The 14,934-nt window shown below is 41.1% G+C and overlaps 1 protein-coding gene across 3 annotated transcripts in view; it reads left to right on the top strand.

The window, feature by feature from the left end:
- Nucleotides 1-14,934, top strand: part of idua (alpha-L-iduronidase) — a 261,756-nt gene that overhangs the window by 1,749 nt on the left and 245,073 nt on the right. For 2 of the 3 annotated variants that reach the window (XM_072584238.1, XM_072584237.1), the window contains exon 2: nt 14,051-14,191. In XM_072584238.1, coding sequence (XP_072440339.1) covers nt 14,051-14,191 — 141 coding nt within the window. Of the gene's footprint in view, nt 1-14,050; nt 14,235-14,934 lie in introns of those variants that run through there. The other variant, XM_072584240.1, reaches the window with a different exon arrangement.

Raw genomic sequence — 14,934 nt, 5'->3', positions numbered from 1 at the left:
CAGCAACTAGGAAAAGATGGTATTTATACTGATGATGGTGGGAAAGGAGTTAGCAGATAGGTAGAGAGTGAGCCCAAAGAGAGAGAGAGAGAGAGAAAAGGGGTAAGCAGACAAAGGAATTGTTCGTGTTTAGTCAGGAAAGAAGAGTAGCTAGAATGGTGATAATGGGGACTAAGAGTCACCTTCATTGGCAATTCTGTGAGATTGGTCAGGGATTTCTTTAGTCCTTGTGTGGCTGATCAGCCCAATCCTAGATGTGCGTCTCCAATCACACATTTGGTAATGTTTCCAGGAGATCGAATTGGTCCTTGGCCTTGAAATCACTGACGTTCCTTTCTCCGGTTCCTTTTCTGTACTTCCTGTTACTCAAAGGTGTTCTCAAAGAATTGTGTACCTTCATAAAGGAGCTTCCTCCAAAAGGATTCTTTTGAACAAGGGTTTCCCAAGAATTGACTTCTATGTTGTCTTTCTTGAGAGAAGCCATCAGAGAGTCTATGAAATGCTTCCTTTATCCTCCTCTCATTTGAGTGCCTTCCTTGAGCTGAGTGAAGATGATTTGCTTTGGCAGTCAGAAATCATCTGAAGCACCGTGGCTGACCCTGTGGAGTTGATTTTGGGTGATTGTGGCCTCAATGTTGGTTCTATTGGCTGTTTCAAGGATGCTGAAGATAGAACCTGTCCTCCTAGCCGTCCAGAGAAATTTATCAATGTCCTCCATCTCCTTTGCCTCAAGATGTCGCTGCTGATCCTCATGGTAACATGATAGAATCCTTTGATGCCAAGCAGGGCTGAGTCAACACCCCATCCTTTTCTCCATTTTCATTCCCAGCATTCTTCACCTTGTTTAGAACCAGCTTCCTCGTGGTGTGGAGAAGGTCTATAGGATGAATGAATGGAAAACTTTTAAAACTCTTACCTTTTTAACCTGCTTGGCAGCATGGTGAAACAGTGGTTAGCATTGATGCCTCACAGCACCAGGGACCTGTGTTTGATTCTAGCCTTGGGTGGGTGACTGTTTGTGTGGACTTTATATGATTTCCTTGTCTATGTGGCTTTCTGCTGGGTGCTCTGGTTTCTTCCCACAGTCCAAACATTTGCCAGTTATGTGGATTGGTGGTGCTAAATTGTCCTGTAGTGCTCAGGTTTTGCAGGCTAGCCATGGTAAATGCAGAAATATTGGGAATATGTATAAGTTATGAGCAGGTAGGGAAAGAGTTAAAGTTTGAGTTTTGTGAAACAAGAGGTTTAGCTGAGCATGACTCAGCTCAGATCAGAACTTGCAGTTAACAATGGGGTGCTTGAGGTAAGGGTAATTGGTTAAAAAAGTGGAAAAACATTCATTGTGTAAAGCCATTTAACAATATTGAAGCTTTCAGTACATAAAGTCAGTTAACAAGGTGAAAAGTATTCATTGTGTAACAGCAGATGGTTTAATCTTTACTGTTGATGCTCGCTGATTGTAATGGTCACCCAATCAATATGTATATTGCCTTATCTGGATGCTCCTCCCTGTAAAGTGACTGTATAATTCACTAAGAAACTAATGTTCAAGAGAGAAGACTGAGAACTCGTGTCTCTGTGCACATGAGCGATCGTTCTCTCTCCCTCCAAGGCCCAGAATAAGGATAAAGATAAAGGAGGTAAAATTATACTGTGTCTCTGAGTGTTTTGCTTCGACGGCGGGTGGTGGGGGGGAGAAGCAGGACGGCAATATTGGCTTAGCCGGCACGATCCAAATGATTAGTCACGATCGGATGGTGTCAGCGATTCCCTGGAACATCGGTATCTTGAGATGGACGGACCCACAAATTATGATGTTAAATCTTGATCCCTCTCTATTCCTGTATGTCTGAGATGGTCCCCTCGCTTGATGGCTTTCTATTCTACAGATTCCTCGAATGGTAATTAGTTCAGTTGAGACACAGTTTAGCAAACGCATTGACAAATAGGGGTCTCAGACCACTGTGCTGTATTGGGGTTAGAGTCCCCTGGGTGAGTTAATTTGAGGCTCGTGTCCTCTGCGCTGTACTGGGGTTCGAGTCCCCTGGGTTTTATTGAGATTCCAAGTTCTCCACACAGTGTCGGTGTTCGAGTTCCCAATGCACACCCAAACAGGGATGAGTGTGTCCGACGCACTGACAAACAGGGATGGGAGTAGCAATGTATTGACAAACAGGGGTTTGAGTTCTGTGTTTAATTGAGGTTCAAGCCCCCATGAGTAAAGTGAGAAAGAGGTTAAAGTCTCCTAGTGGTGAAATTTGAGGCTCAGCAAGTCTTTGTTCTGGGGAAAGAGAGTGGCTTGGACTGCGGTGCCATGTGGTCCGCTGCGAGGGCTTTCTCTTGTTATCTGTGTAATTTCAGTGAGAGGATGCCAAAAAAAATTTAAAATGAGATACGCTGAAATTAAGGTTGTACTAATACTTGGGTTGAAAAAGGAAAGTTTCAATGTAAATTGTGCCATGCTGAGAGTATTTGATGTTTAAAAACATTGGTTTGTTAAAATACTGGTTTAGAAAATCCTTTTAAAGTAACTGTTTTGCCTTGTTTGAATCAAAATCTCAATTCAGTGTGTTTTGTGGGCTCTGTATTGGGGAAGATTTTGTTTTTACATTGAAATTGTACAACATTTATGGTCCTTTTTTAAAACTATCAAGCTTGTAACCTTAAAACAAATTGATTGAGTGCCTTGAGCACCTGATTTGTTTCAAATTCTACAAAAAACAATTGGGTCGGTGGTCATGCTTTAGTCAGATGAGTGTATTGCATTAAAATGTCTTTGCTGCTGCTGAGTGTTTAATGCAGTGTTTGTTTTAAGATTTCGTAGAAAATATTAGAACGTGAAGTGCAGCTGTTTAAATTCTTTCAATTATTGTTAAGACTTCATTGGCCCTCCTCATATCGCAAATTCAAAGAGTCATACCAAAGTTGCCACTGTAATTCTGATTGTTTTATTTGGACAGCATATTTTAAAATATTCAGCATTTCTTTCCCATGAATATTTGAGATTTAAATCTGAACTGAAGCTGCCTCTTCCATTGCTAAAACACAGGAAACATTTTGTTGTTTTCTTCCTGTTCCAGACTTTTTAAATACTTTTCCTGATAGCTTTTACATTAGCCAAGTATCAATTTGTTAAAGGAAAATGATTTTTGAATAACCTGAGTGTGGTCCCCTGAGGTTGAGATTTTAGGACCATTGATTGTTGTGTATAATTGGCTGAATTGTTTAGACAATACAATTTAGAAGTTTATGGGTTGTATAAAACTTGATAATGTCATAAATAGTGAACAGAATAACAGACTTAAAGAATTCAAATAATGTTGAAATAGGCAGACATAATTTAGTGTAGTTAAATGTGTGGCTGTCTTCATGCTGATAACCACCTTGGCAAGGAAGGAATGATAGAGGAAATGCAAAGATAGATTCAGCAGATAACATTATCTCTATAGTTTCTCCATTCGTAGGTAAAGCACACCTTTGGACCATGGCCTGGCCCTCCACAACCTGATCCAACAGATTCAATTAGCTCCCCTGTCATGAACATGTAAAGTGAAGAAGTTAACAACAATGAAGAGGAGGTCTATATGCTTCCTTTCAGTGACCTTCCTGCGGACATTAAACCACGTGAGCTTTACCTTGCCTTTCAATCATTTAAGGGATATGAAGGTTCACTGATCAAGCTAACATCACACAGCCAGTTGGCTTTGTTACATTTAACAGCAGAACGGGAGCAGAAGCAGCAAAGAATGCTGTATTCACCTAGCCTGCAGTTGCAGCTGCTGCACTGCACACGCAGATGCACTGGTACCCTCCATCTGAAGCATCTGTGCAAGGATAGAAGTCCAGTCAGCTTTCTTAAACATATAGCTGCCCTTCTCCAAGAAATCAGATTTCTCTGAGGAGTGATACAAGAACAGACTGAATTTTATTTTCAGGTTGGACTTCACTAAAGGAGATTTTGGAGAACTGACTCATTTCCACTTGACCTGGAGCAGATGGAGTGGTCACTAAGGACTGTGGATTTAAGAACTTTACTGGTTGAAATTTTTTTCCACATGGGAGGATTCTTCAAATTCTATTTACTGTAACGGACTAGTAATCTTTGTTTTCATCACTGCATGCTGTGTATCAAAAACTTGCTTAAATACTGGCTGTCACAGTCTAATGAAAGCTGGTAATGCCATCGGTCGTCATGAAATGATAAAAGGAGGGAATGAGAATCTGTATAGGGAACGAGAATGTTTATAGGGTATGAGCAGGTAGGGAGAGAGTTAAGGTTTGAGTTTTGTGAAACAAGAGGTTCCGCTGAGCATGATTCAGATCAGATAAGAACTTGCAATTAACAGTGCTGGAGGCAAGGGTAATGGGTTAACAAGGTGGAAAAGTATTCATTATGTAGAGCCATTCAACAGTATTACAAGCATTCAGTATGTAAGGTCAGTTAACAAGGTGAAAAGCCTTCATTATGTGAAGTCAGTTATTCATTGTGTAACAGCAGATGGCTTAATCTTTACTATTGACACTCGCTGATTGTAACGGTCACCCAATTAATATGTATGTTGCCTTAGCTGGATGCTCCTACATGTAAAATGACTATATAGTTCATTAAGAAAATGCTGAATGGCCTCTACCTGCACTCTAGGGTTTCTGTAATGCTATAATTTTTATGATTCCACTGATTTGAAATCAAGGAAGAAAATGACACTACACTTAAGGTGGAAGGTATAGGGGAGATGTCAGGGTACGTTCTTTACCCAGAGAGTGTTGGGGGCATGGAATGCGCTGCCTGTGGGAGTGGCAGAGTCAGAATCATTGGCGACCTTTAAGCGGCAATTGGATAGGTACATGGATGGGTGCTTAAGCTAGGACAAATGTTCGGCACAACATCGTGGGCCGAAGGGCCTGTTCTGTGCTGTATTGTTCTATGTTCTATTGCTTGTGGACTTTCAATACATGACGATAACATCACGTCTGCATCCTTGAAAGAGAATCCTCAAGCCTCATTTAACACTTCTGCAGAAGCATACTGAAGAATTAGCCTCAGCCGAACCTCATGAAGACTCTAATCCTTTACAAACCTGTCCAGGTCAAGTTCCAGTCCATCCCTCCATTAAGATCTATGGAGCAATCCTTCCAAAATGGAGCGTATCTGAGAAACTACCTAAGGCTGACATTGATGTCGAGATTTAACATCGCATCTAATTCACGAGCACATCTTTGGATGCCTAAGGATGAGAGTTCTCTACCATGATGTCTGTGCTGATACTAAGATCCTTGTGCACAAGGCTGTTTCTGACTCTTCTGTACAGCTCTGACATGTGGGATGTGTAATAAGTGCCACCTCAAGGCCCTTGCGTTATGAGTAGTTAAGTGTTTTTTGATCTGGTGAAAGGACCTGGGGTTGGGAGGGATTGGTCATAGACCTGGAAGGGGATGCTTGTGGTCTAAAATTATTAAATTCAATGTGTCCTGAAGGCTGTGAGGCTCAGAAGAAGTTGAGGTATTGATAGTCCAGTTTGCTTAGCACTTTGGTGCACTGCTATACACCTGAGACAAATGTTGGCATGCAAACATGGTCGAGAGTGTGATGCTGGAAAAGCACAGCAGGTCAGGTAGTACCTGAGGAGCAGAAGAATTGGGAATGATGGGCTTATGCCCGTAACGTCGATTTTCGTGCTCCTTGGATGCTGCCTGACTGGCTATGCTTTTCAGCACCACACACTCTTGACTCTGATCTCCAGCACCTGCAGTCCTGACTTCCTCCTGGCATGGGAACATGTTCAGTGTATAGTAGACAACTGCAAGCATGTCATTATTTTATGGACAGAGTGTAAGTGTTCTGAAAATGGTCACCCTGTCTTCCCACTGTAGAATAGACTGCATTGTGAGCAGCAAATACTTCAGGCTAGATTGAGTGAAGTGCAGGTAAATTACTGCTTAATGTGGAAGGTATGTATGGGGCTTTGGATAGAGTGGAGGTACATGGCCTCATGTTGCGCCTTTTGGAACTGCATGGAAAATGCAGGGGGGTGTGGAGGTGCATTGGAAGGGGAGGAGGAGTAAACCAGGGTGTTCCAGAGCAATAGTCTCTGGTGGAATGCTAACAAAGGAGGGAGTTGTGTCTGGTGGTGGCATCCAGCTGACAATTATAGAAATGGCAGCTTATGATCTTTTGGATGTGGAGGCTGGTGGGAGGTGGAAAGTGAAGGCCAGGTGCACCACGTTGTTGTGGAAGGGAATTGAGGGCAGATGTAAGGAAAATGAGTCAGACACATCTAAGGGCACTGTGGACGATGTTAGCAGGGAATCCTTACTGAGGAAAAAGATGGACATTTCTGAGGAACCCTGTGGAAGGTGATTTGATCAGAACAGATATGACCGAGAAACTGGGAGAATGGAATGGATTTAACTTTAAAGATTGACGTCTAGTCTGTAATTCAGTGAGAAAAGATCTGTACAAGCGGCAGGGCAGTTTGATTCTGGCAGTCTACAGCTATTTTAGCAGTCCAAGTAGGTGAGTTTGAGATTGAGAAAAGGTTTTTGTTTTTCTTACAATTCTGTGATTTAGCTTGTGTCTGTCTGTATCTGGGAGAGACTGTAATGGAGAGAAAATTTCATCTGATGAATGTGTAGAAAATCACAAAGAAAATACATATGACCTTTATTAGTTGAATAAGACATTAGCGTGAATATAGGCATGATATTTTATTGAGTTTGAGTGTCTGTTAAGGGTGTTGCCAAGAAGAACAAGGTGACAGGAGTTGGGAAGTACAGGTTGGGAGCAATTGTTCCACAGAAATGACACCACAGACATGTGGAGACTGCGTTTAAGGAGCAGTTGTGAGTGATGCATAAATTTATTCCTCTGAGACAGGCAAGAAGAGGTGAGATTAAGGAGCTTTGAATGAGGAGAACAGAGGAGCTTCTCGTCAAAGGAAAAAGGCAGCTTACATAAGGTGGAGGAAGCAAGGGTCTATTACAGCTTTAGAGGATTTCAGGCTTGCCAGGAAGGAACTCAAAAATGGACTGAGGAGAGCCAGGAGGGGGCATGAGAAAGGCTTGGCAGGAAGGATTAGGGAGAACCCAAAGGCATTTTACTCATACGTGAAGAATGAGAGGCTCTTCATGGAGAAGGTGGGGCTGATCAGGGATAGCGTAGAGAACTTGTGCGTGGAGGCTGAACAGATCGGGGAAGCCCTAAATTAGTTTTTTTTTGCTTAAGTTTTCACTAAGGAAAGGGACCTTGTTGTGAATGAGAACTTTGAGGAGTGGGGAAATAGGCTTGAACAGATTGAGATTGAGGAAGTTGATGTGCAGGAAAGTTTGGCAAAATTTAAGATTGGTAAGTCACCAGGGCCAGACCAGATTTATTCCAAGTTGCTAAGCTGCTGGCAAAGAACTTTGCTTCCTCACTCTCCACAGGAGTCGTACCGGAGGTTTGGAGAGAGGTAAATGTTGTTCCTCTTTTCAAGAAGGGGAATAGGGAAAACCCAGGCAACTACAGACCAATCAATCTTACATCTGTGGTCAGTAAGGTTTTGAAAAGAATTCTGAGGGTTACGATTTATGACTGGAAAAGCATACCGTGATTAGAGGTAGTCAGCATGGTTTTGTGAGGGGCAGGTCATGCCTCACAGATCTTAGTTCTTTGAGGAAGTGACGAGAAAGGTTGAGCAGTGGATGTGGTGTACATGGACTTCAGCAAGGCATTTGATAAGGTTCCCCACGGTTGGCTCATTCAGAAGGTCAGGAGGTATGGAATACAGGGTGACTTGGCTGTCTGGATTCAGAACTGGTTGGCTGACAGAAGGCAGAGAGTGGTTGTAGAAGAAAAGCATTCAGCCTGGAGATCAGTGGTGAGTGGAGTCCCACAGTGCTCTGTTCTTGGGCCCCTGCTCCTTCCTAGTTTTTTTTTTAAATGACTTGGATGAGGAAGTTGAGGGGTGGGGTAGTCTGTTTGCCGATGACTCAAAGGAGATGCCGTAGGTAGTATTGAGGGCTATTGCAGGCTGCAGTGTGACATTAACAGTATGCAGAGCTGGGTTGAGAAATGACAGATGGAATTCAACTGGATAAATGTGAAGTGATGCATTTTTGGAAGGTTGAACTTGAACGCTGAATATAGCATTAACGACCGGATTCTTGGCAGTGTGGAGGAACAGCAGGATCTTGGTGTTCAAGTGCATAGATCCCTCAAAGTTGCACCCAAGTGGATAGGGTTATTAAGAAAGCAAATGGTGTTTTGGCTTTCATTTAACACGAGGATTGAGTTTAAGAGCTGCGAGACTTTGCTGCAGCCCTACAAAACCCTGGGGAGACCACACTTGGAATATTGTCCAGTTCTGGTCACCTTGTTGTAGGAAGGGTGTGGAGGCTTTAGAGATGGTGCAAAGCAGGTTTACCAGGATGCTGCCTGGTTTGGAGGGCTTGTCTTATGAGGAGAGGTTGACTGAACTCTGATTTTTCTGTCTGGAGAGAAGATGGAAGAGAGGTGACCTGATCGAGATGTACAAGGTAATGAGAGGCATGGGTAGAGTTGATAGCCAGAGACTTTTCCCCAGGGCAGGATTGACTGCCACGAGGTGTCATAGTTTTAAGGTGTTAGGAGGAAGATATAGAGGAAACGTCAGAGGTACGTTCTTTATGCAGAGAGTTGTGTGTGCATGGAATGCGTTGCCAGCAGTAGTAGTGGAAGCAGTCATAGGGATGTTTTAGCGGCTGCTGGGCACTCACATGTACAGCAGTGAATTGAAGAGAGCGTAGGTTAGGTTATTTTATTTTAGCTGAGGATTAATCCTCAGCACAACTTAGTGGCTGAAGGCCTGTATTGTCCTGTACCTTTCTATGTAAAAGAGCCAGAGAGTTGCACAGCCTGGAAACAGAACCTTTGGTGTAACTCGTCCAGGCTGACCAGATATCTTAAGTTTAATCTACTCCCATTTGCCAGCATTTGGCCTCAATCCTTCTAAACCCTTCCTATCTACTTACATATTCAGATGCTTATTAACTGTTGTAATTCTGCCAGCCTCTTTCACTTCTGGCAGCTTGTTCTCTCCACACACCATCCTCTCCATGGAAAAAGTTGTCCCTTGGGTCCCTTTTAAATCTTTCCCCTCTCACCCTGAAGCCCTTTCTTATTGGACTCCCCTACCTGGGGAAAAGACCTTGACTATTTGCCCTATCCATGCCCCACATGATTTTATAAACCTCTTTCAGGTCACCCCTCAGCCGCCGATGTTCCAGGGATAATAGCCCCAGCCTATTTAACCTCTCCCAATAGCTCAAGCCCTCCAACCCCAGCAACATCCTTGTAAATATTTTCTGAACTCTTTCAAGTTTAACAACATCTCTCCTATAGCAGGGAGACCAGAATTGAATACAGTATCCTAAAAGTAGCCTAGGCAATGTCCTATACAGCCGCAACATGAAATCCCAACTACTATACCAAATGCACTGACCAATAAAGGCAAGGGTACCAAACGCCTTCTACACCCCCCTGTCTATATGTGACTCCACCTTCAAGGAACAATGATTCTGCACCCCAAGATCTCTTTGCTCGACAACATTCTACAGGACTTTACCATTAAATGTATGAGTCCAGCCCTGATTTACCTTTGTGAAATGCAACACCTCACGTTTAGCTTGTTGTACCAAAGCTGCAAATAACTACTTGTACCTTCTCACCAGTTTTAAAGCAGTGCCTATTTTTCTTATTTTTCGTTCATATTTCATCTATTTACTCTTTTTTGGATGTGGGCATTGCTACTTGGCCAGCATTTATTGCTTGTCCCTAGTTGCCCTTGAGAAGGTGGTGGTGAGCTGCCTTCTTGAACCATTGCAGTCCACCTGCTGTGGGATGACCCACAATGCCATTAGGGAGGGAATTCCAGGATTTTGACCCAGTGACAGTGATGGAATGGCAATATATTTCCAAGTCAGAATGGTGAGCACTTTGGAGGGGAACTTGAAGATGGTGGTGTTCCCATGAATCTGCTGTCCTTTTCCCTCTAGATAGAAGTGGTTGTGCATTTGGTAGGTGTTGTCAGAGGAACTTTAAATTTTCGGCAGTGCATCTTGTAGATAGTTTAGTACACATTGCTGCTACTCAGTGATGGAGGGGTGGATGCTTGTGGATGTGGTGCCATTCAAGCAAGCTGCTTTGTCCTGGTGTCAAACCTTTTGAGTGTCGGGGCTTCATTCATCCAGGCAAGTGGGGAGTATTCTGTCATGGTCCTGACCAGTAAAGAAAAGCAGACCAAACGCCGCCTTCACTATCCTATCTACCTGCAACTTCACTTTCAAGGACTCTTTGTTCAGCAACACTCCCTAGGACCTTTCAAAGTAGAATATCTGGCGCCCCAAAACCCTTCCACATCTGCAAAATGCACATCTATAGGACCCCGCCAGTAACATCGTTCCATTCTGAATACTAACATTTAACGTGCTTATTTGGGCACTGCCGTGTTTATTTACTGGAAAAAGTGGGATGTGCAGAACTTTCACGTGTGCAATGTGAACCTTGTGTTTCAGGAGAGAGAGTCTTCAGCATATGAGAGCTATTAGGCTAAGATAGTGTACTTTATGAACTTTGTTTTGGTCCAGTCAAGGCTAACCTCTTATGTGGAATTGAAGCGATTGAAAGTGGCTGGTAAATCTGGTTCAGAGTGTGCAATGAACTGCAGTTACATGACAATTATAGATTGTCTATATCCAACAGTTTAGTTTTGGCATGGAGGTGAACAAAGGTAAAGAATTTCCTATCTAGATGGTCTTTCACTAGGACATTATTATATAAGTTGATTCTAAAGGGTTAATAGATTTCAGTAATCAGCATCCCATCTGATGATGTCATAAAGAATTGAAGTTTTGAGGTAAATTGCTCATATTAATTAGATTATAAACAGAATGGGGGTTACCACACAACATTGTTTGATGCCAGTCTAGATCTTGAAGGTATCTATTTCCAATCTCTCACTCAAATATGATTTGTATCATTGTGAATTGCAGGGATGTGCATTCAGTGTAGATTGTTGTTGTTCTTGTGTTTTTTATTGCTTTGTCAACAAAGATCATGTCAGAGGGCTTCTGTGGACATTGGCTGAGGACATCCTCCCAAAAACAAAGGATGTAGGAGTTTCAGGACAATGCACATTGAGATTTTCTTTGCTGTGGACAAGAATGGAAAAGCTTCCACTATTTCCAGAGTTTATTCTATCTCCATTCTTGAAGTTTGGTTAGAATTGTTGCATTTCTGAAGTTGGGTAGGTACCTCCTTCATCCTGAGTAGGGAGAGAGTGCGTGAAGTCTTGGTGTGGGCAAAAGTCCACAGGTTTTGAAGACTTTTATTAAATGTGACAGATTTAACACAAAGAGCAAAATGACCTTTTTTACACACAAAATATTTCAAGATATAGTAATCACAACCTGAATCAGTGACTGAAATAAGGACCACGAAACAGGGCTTTAGAGAGAGTGTCAAAAAGATCTTGGCTCGAGGAATAAATGACTTCACCTGTAAGATGCTGCAGAGTTACAAGCGTTTGTCTCAGCAGAGAAGGCTGACAGCAATTTTGATAGAAGTTTGAAATAATTAAGGATTTAGTTAAACTAGATTGGAACTGTTCACCTTTTGCAGGGTTTGAGAACTAGAGTACTCCAATGTAAGATGATTGTCTTTGGCTCATCTGCCAATATGAGAACTTTTTTTTAAACTATTAGTTTTGGATACCTGAAGAGAATGGTGGAGGCAGATACAATTGTGGTTTTCAAAGTGAAATGGATAAGCATTGAAGATAAAAATGTGAACAGTTACAAGAAATGAGCCTGGGCAATGGGACTTGCTGAATTCCTCTTGTGGAGAGCATTTATTTGCAATTCACTTGATGAATCAAATAACTTTTGTTCTGCAATTTAATAATTTGATAAGTGAAGACTGTCCCACTGTGCTGAACAACAGAAGAACCATGTTGGAGGAATTGTGTTAATTGTGTTTAAATGGTGCAGAAACGTTGAAAGATAATACACTGTGCCAGAGAGGGTTTCTTGATTGACAGCACAGTTGCCTGACAGGCAACCAAAGTTCCTGCTGCTAGCACTTTTCTACAACAGTAGAATGATGTCATTTTAGGCTCTCTATACTGATTCCTATCCTATTTCCTGCTTTCCTGGTTCCCAGTCTGCCTCCAATAGACCAGGAAAACTTTTATCCTTAAGTTTCTATTCTAGGACTTTGGTGAGGGAAAGGAGGTTAGATTGAAGTGGAATTTGCAAAATGTTAAGGGAAGACATGGGTTTAATGAAGACAGACATTTTGAAAAGGATATGAATTATACCAAAGAAAAGGGAGCTGCTTACAATATCAGCTGGCATGGGAATCTGGGAGAGGAATTGGGTAAATAGATGTTAAATCATTCTTTTGTTGTTTACAATCAAATCTTTACTTAGAGTTTTTTTCATTATTGTTAAAAGTACATTGGTAGCCTTGTGCGAATATATTGTGATTATGGGGGTGGTGTGATGACGGGGGTGGATTTGGGGAGGTGGGGTGGGGCAGAAGGGTTTGGGGGGCGCGGTTGGGAGTGTGGAGCCGGGTTTAGGGGCAGGTGGGTGGGGACTCTCGTGTGGTGTGCTGCTGCTTAGTCTCCTGAACGGAGAGCAGACTTCACAGAAAACTCTGAGCCCCAGAGGAAATCAATTAACTGAATAATCAACTATCCAAGCATACAGTGCCCATCCATCTTGTTTGGATAATTGAGGTTCCTCTGTAATATCTTGCAGTCCTAAAACTCTCCAAGGCTTCTCTGGTCTCTTGTACAAACCCCATATTAATTGTTCCACAAAGACTGTGTCTTCAGTTGCCTCGGCTGGTGGCTCTGGAATACCTTCCAAGCATCTCCTGACTCATCCACACTTCCTCCTTTTTAAGACAATCCTTACAAATAATCACTTTGACCAACAAGCCTTTGGTTATCTTGACTAAAATCTCCCCAAATGGCTTGCTGTCATACTTTGTTTTAAAGTTTCTGTGAAATTGTTTTGGACGCTTTATTAAATTTAATTACAACGATATAAATATATGTTTCTCTTATTGTAGAAACTCTATTTGCTTGGACATTTTTTTTCCTAGCTTTTTCTGATTTTTCCTCATTATTTTCTGGGTTTTTTTTTGTATTTTCCTTTTCCCTTTTAACCATTCTGCCATCCAATATCTGTTTTACATTAAATGCTATTCATTGCTTATGGCATTTCAATTAGATTTATTAAATATTCATTTTTATTTTTCAATTTCTGAAATTCTTGAATGCTTGGTTTGGGATTTAAATGACCATTGTAACACTGGGCACCTTGGCCATTCAGCCTCTGGAGACTTTTTCACAATTCAGATTGATCTGTATGTTGATTTTGTCCCATCCTATTTCCTTAGTTCTTTATGCATCTATCAAAGTCAATTTTGAAATTTTTATTTGATGTAATTTGTGGCATTTTGGAAGGGAAAATTCCAGATTCCCACCACTCTTTAGCTTAAGAGAGATTCCTACAACCACATCCAAATGACCTAGCTTTAAATATAGGGGTCAAAGAGACCATTGCTGTTTGTTTGGAATCACCATATTATGTACCCTATTGTTTCCTTTTAATGATCATAGCCACCACATTTGATCTCTTAATTGCTTATGCCTTGTCCAACCTGTCTTCATAATTTAACTCTTGTAGCCAGATATAATTCTGGTGAATCCTGACGTGTGGTGTTGAGAACGTAATACAGTGTCTTATTGTTTCTTGTGGTTCTGAGAATCCTAACAACCTCTATTTGGATATTCCTTATTCAACTAGATTCTATCTGTGCTTTTGTATTTGTTAAGTTTGAATAATAATCAAATTGGTCCAGCTTGTTTGTTACCTCTAATTATGTTCTTCCCACAATGGAAAATGTAACTTTTTTTGTTTTGCTTAAATTATTATTGTCTTTATTGTCGTGGTTACAATTGCTTTTATGGTTTTTATTGACAGTTTACTAACTTTTGTTCTTCTTTTTACACATTTTTGACAGTCCTCCTTTGCCACACAACAAAGCAGATGTGTTTGACCTAAGCAGAGACCAACAACTGAACCTTGCATATATTGCATCGGTACCTCACAGTGGCATAGAACAAGTTCGAATTCACTGGCTTTTAGAACTAATCACAATTCAGTGAGTTGCATGATCGTGTTTTTTGTACAGAAAAGTAAGAAAAGTAAGAATGTTTAAATGATCTTTCTTCATCTCTATTCATGTATCTACTATTATATGTCGTATTCTTTCTCATGTTGAGTGATTTAGATTTGTTGTCAGATTTTAATCTGTTATGTATTTTAAGAATATAAATTAAATATATAATTGACTTGATATTAACAGTGGCAGCAGTGATGGGACCTACTGATTTTAATATGGATTTCAATGTTTGTTTATTTTAATTTTTAAGATTTCATGACACTAGTTCAAATGTAATGATGGAGACATTTGAAAGATTGCATTTGTATTAATGTATTTAATGGCAGAACTATAGAAGAAAGAAGGCAAAGACCAGGTGTAAATTAAACAAGATGAACTTAGGCAGGGTACTTGTGTATATTTGACACTGAGATACATAGATTCTTGATCAGTGAAAATCAAGGATTATGGGGAAAATCTGAAAAGTGGACATGAGTATCAGATCAGCCATGATCCTATTGGATGCTCAAGAGGTTGAATGATTTGCTCCCTATTTCTACTGATCTTATGAACTACAATGTGCAAGTAAAAGTGAGGAAAGAGCTCCTACTTTCAGAACAATGGAAAAATAATAACCTGCTGCCACCATAGAGAAGATATGGTTCGAGTGGTTCTGGAAGTGAGCAGGAGCAGTGTGATTATGTTTGTTTTAATTTCCTAACTAAGTCATACATAGGGGTGAA

Source organism: Chiloscyllium punctatum, chromosome 14, assembly GCF_047496795.1.
Source record: "Chiloscyllium punctatum isolate Juve2018m chromosome 14, sChiPun1.3, whole genome shotgun sequence".
Taxonomy (NCBI): domain Eukaryota; kingdom Metazoa; phylum Chordata; class Chondrichthyes; order Orectolobiformes; family Hemiscylliidae; genus Chiloscyllium; species Chiloscyllium punctatum.
This window is presented reverse-complemented; position numbering and strand designations above follow the sequence as displayed.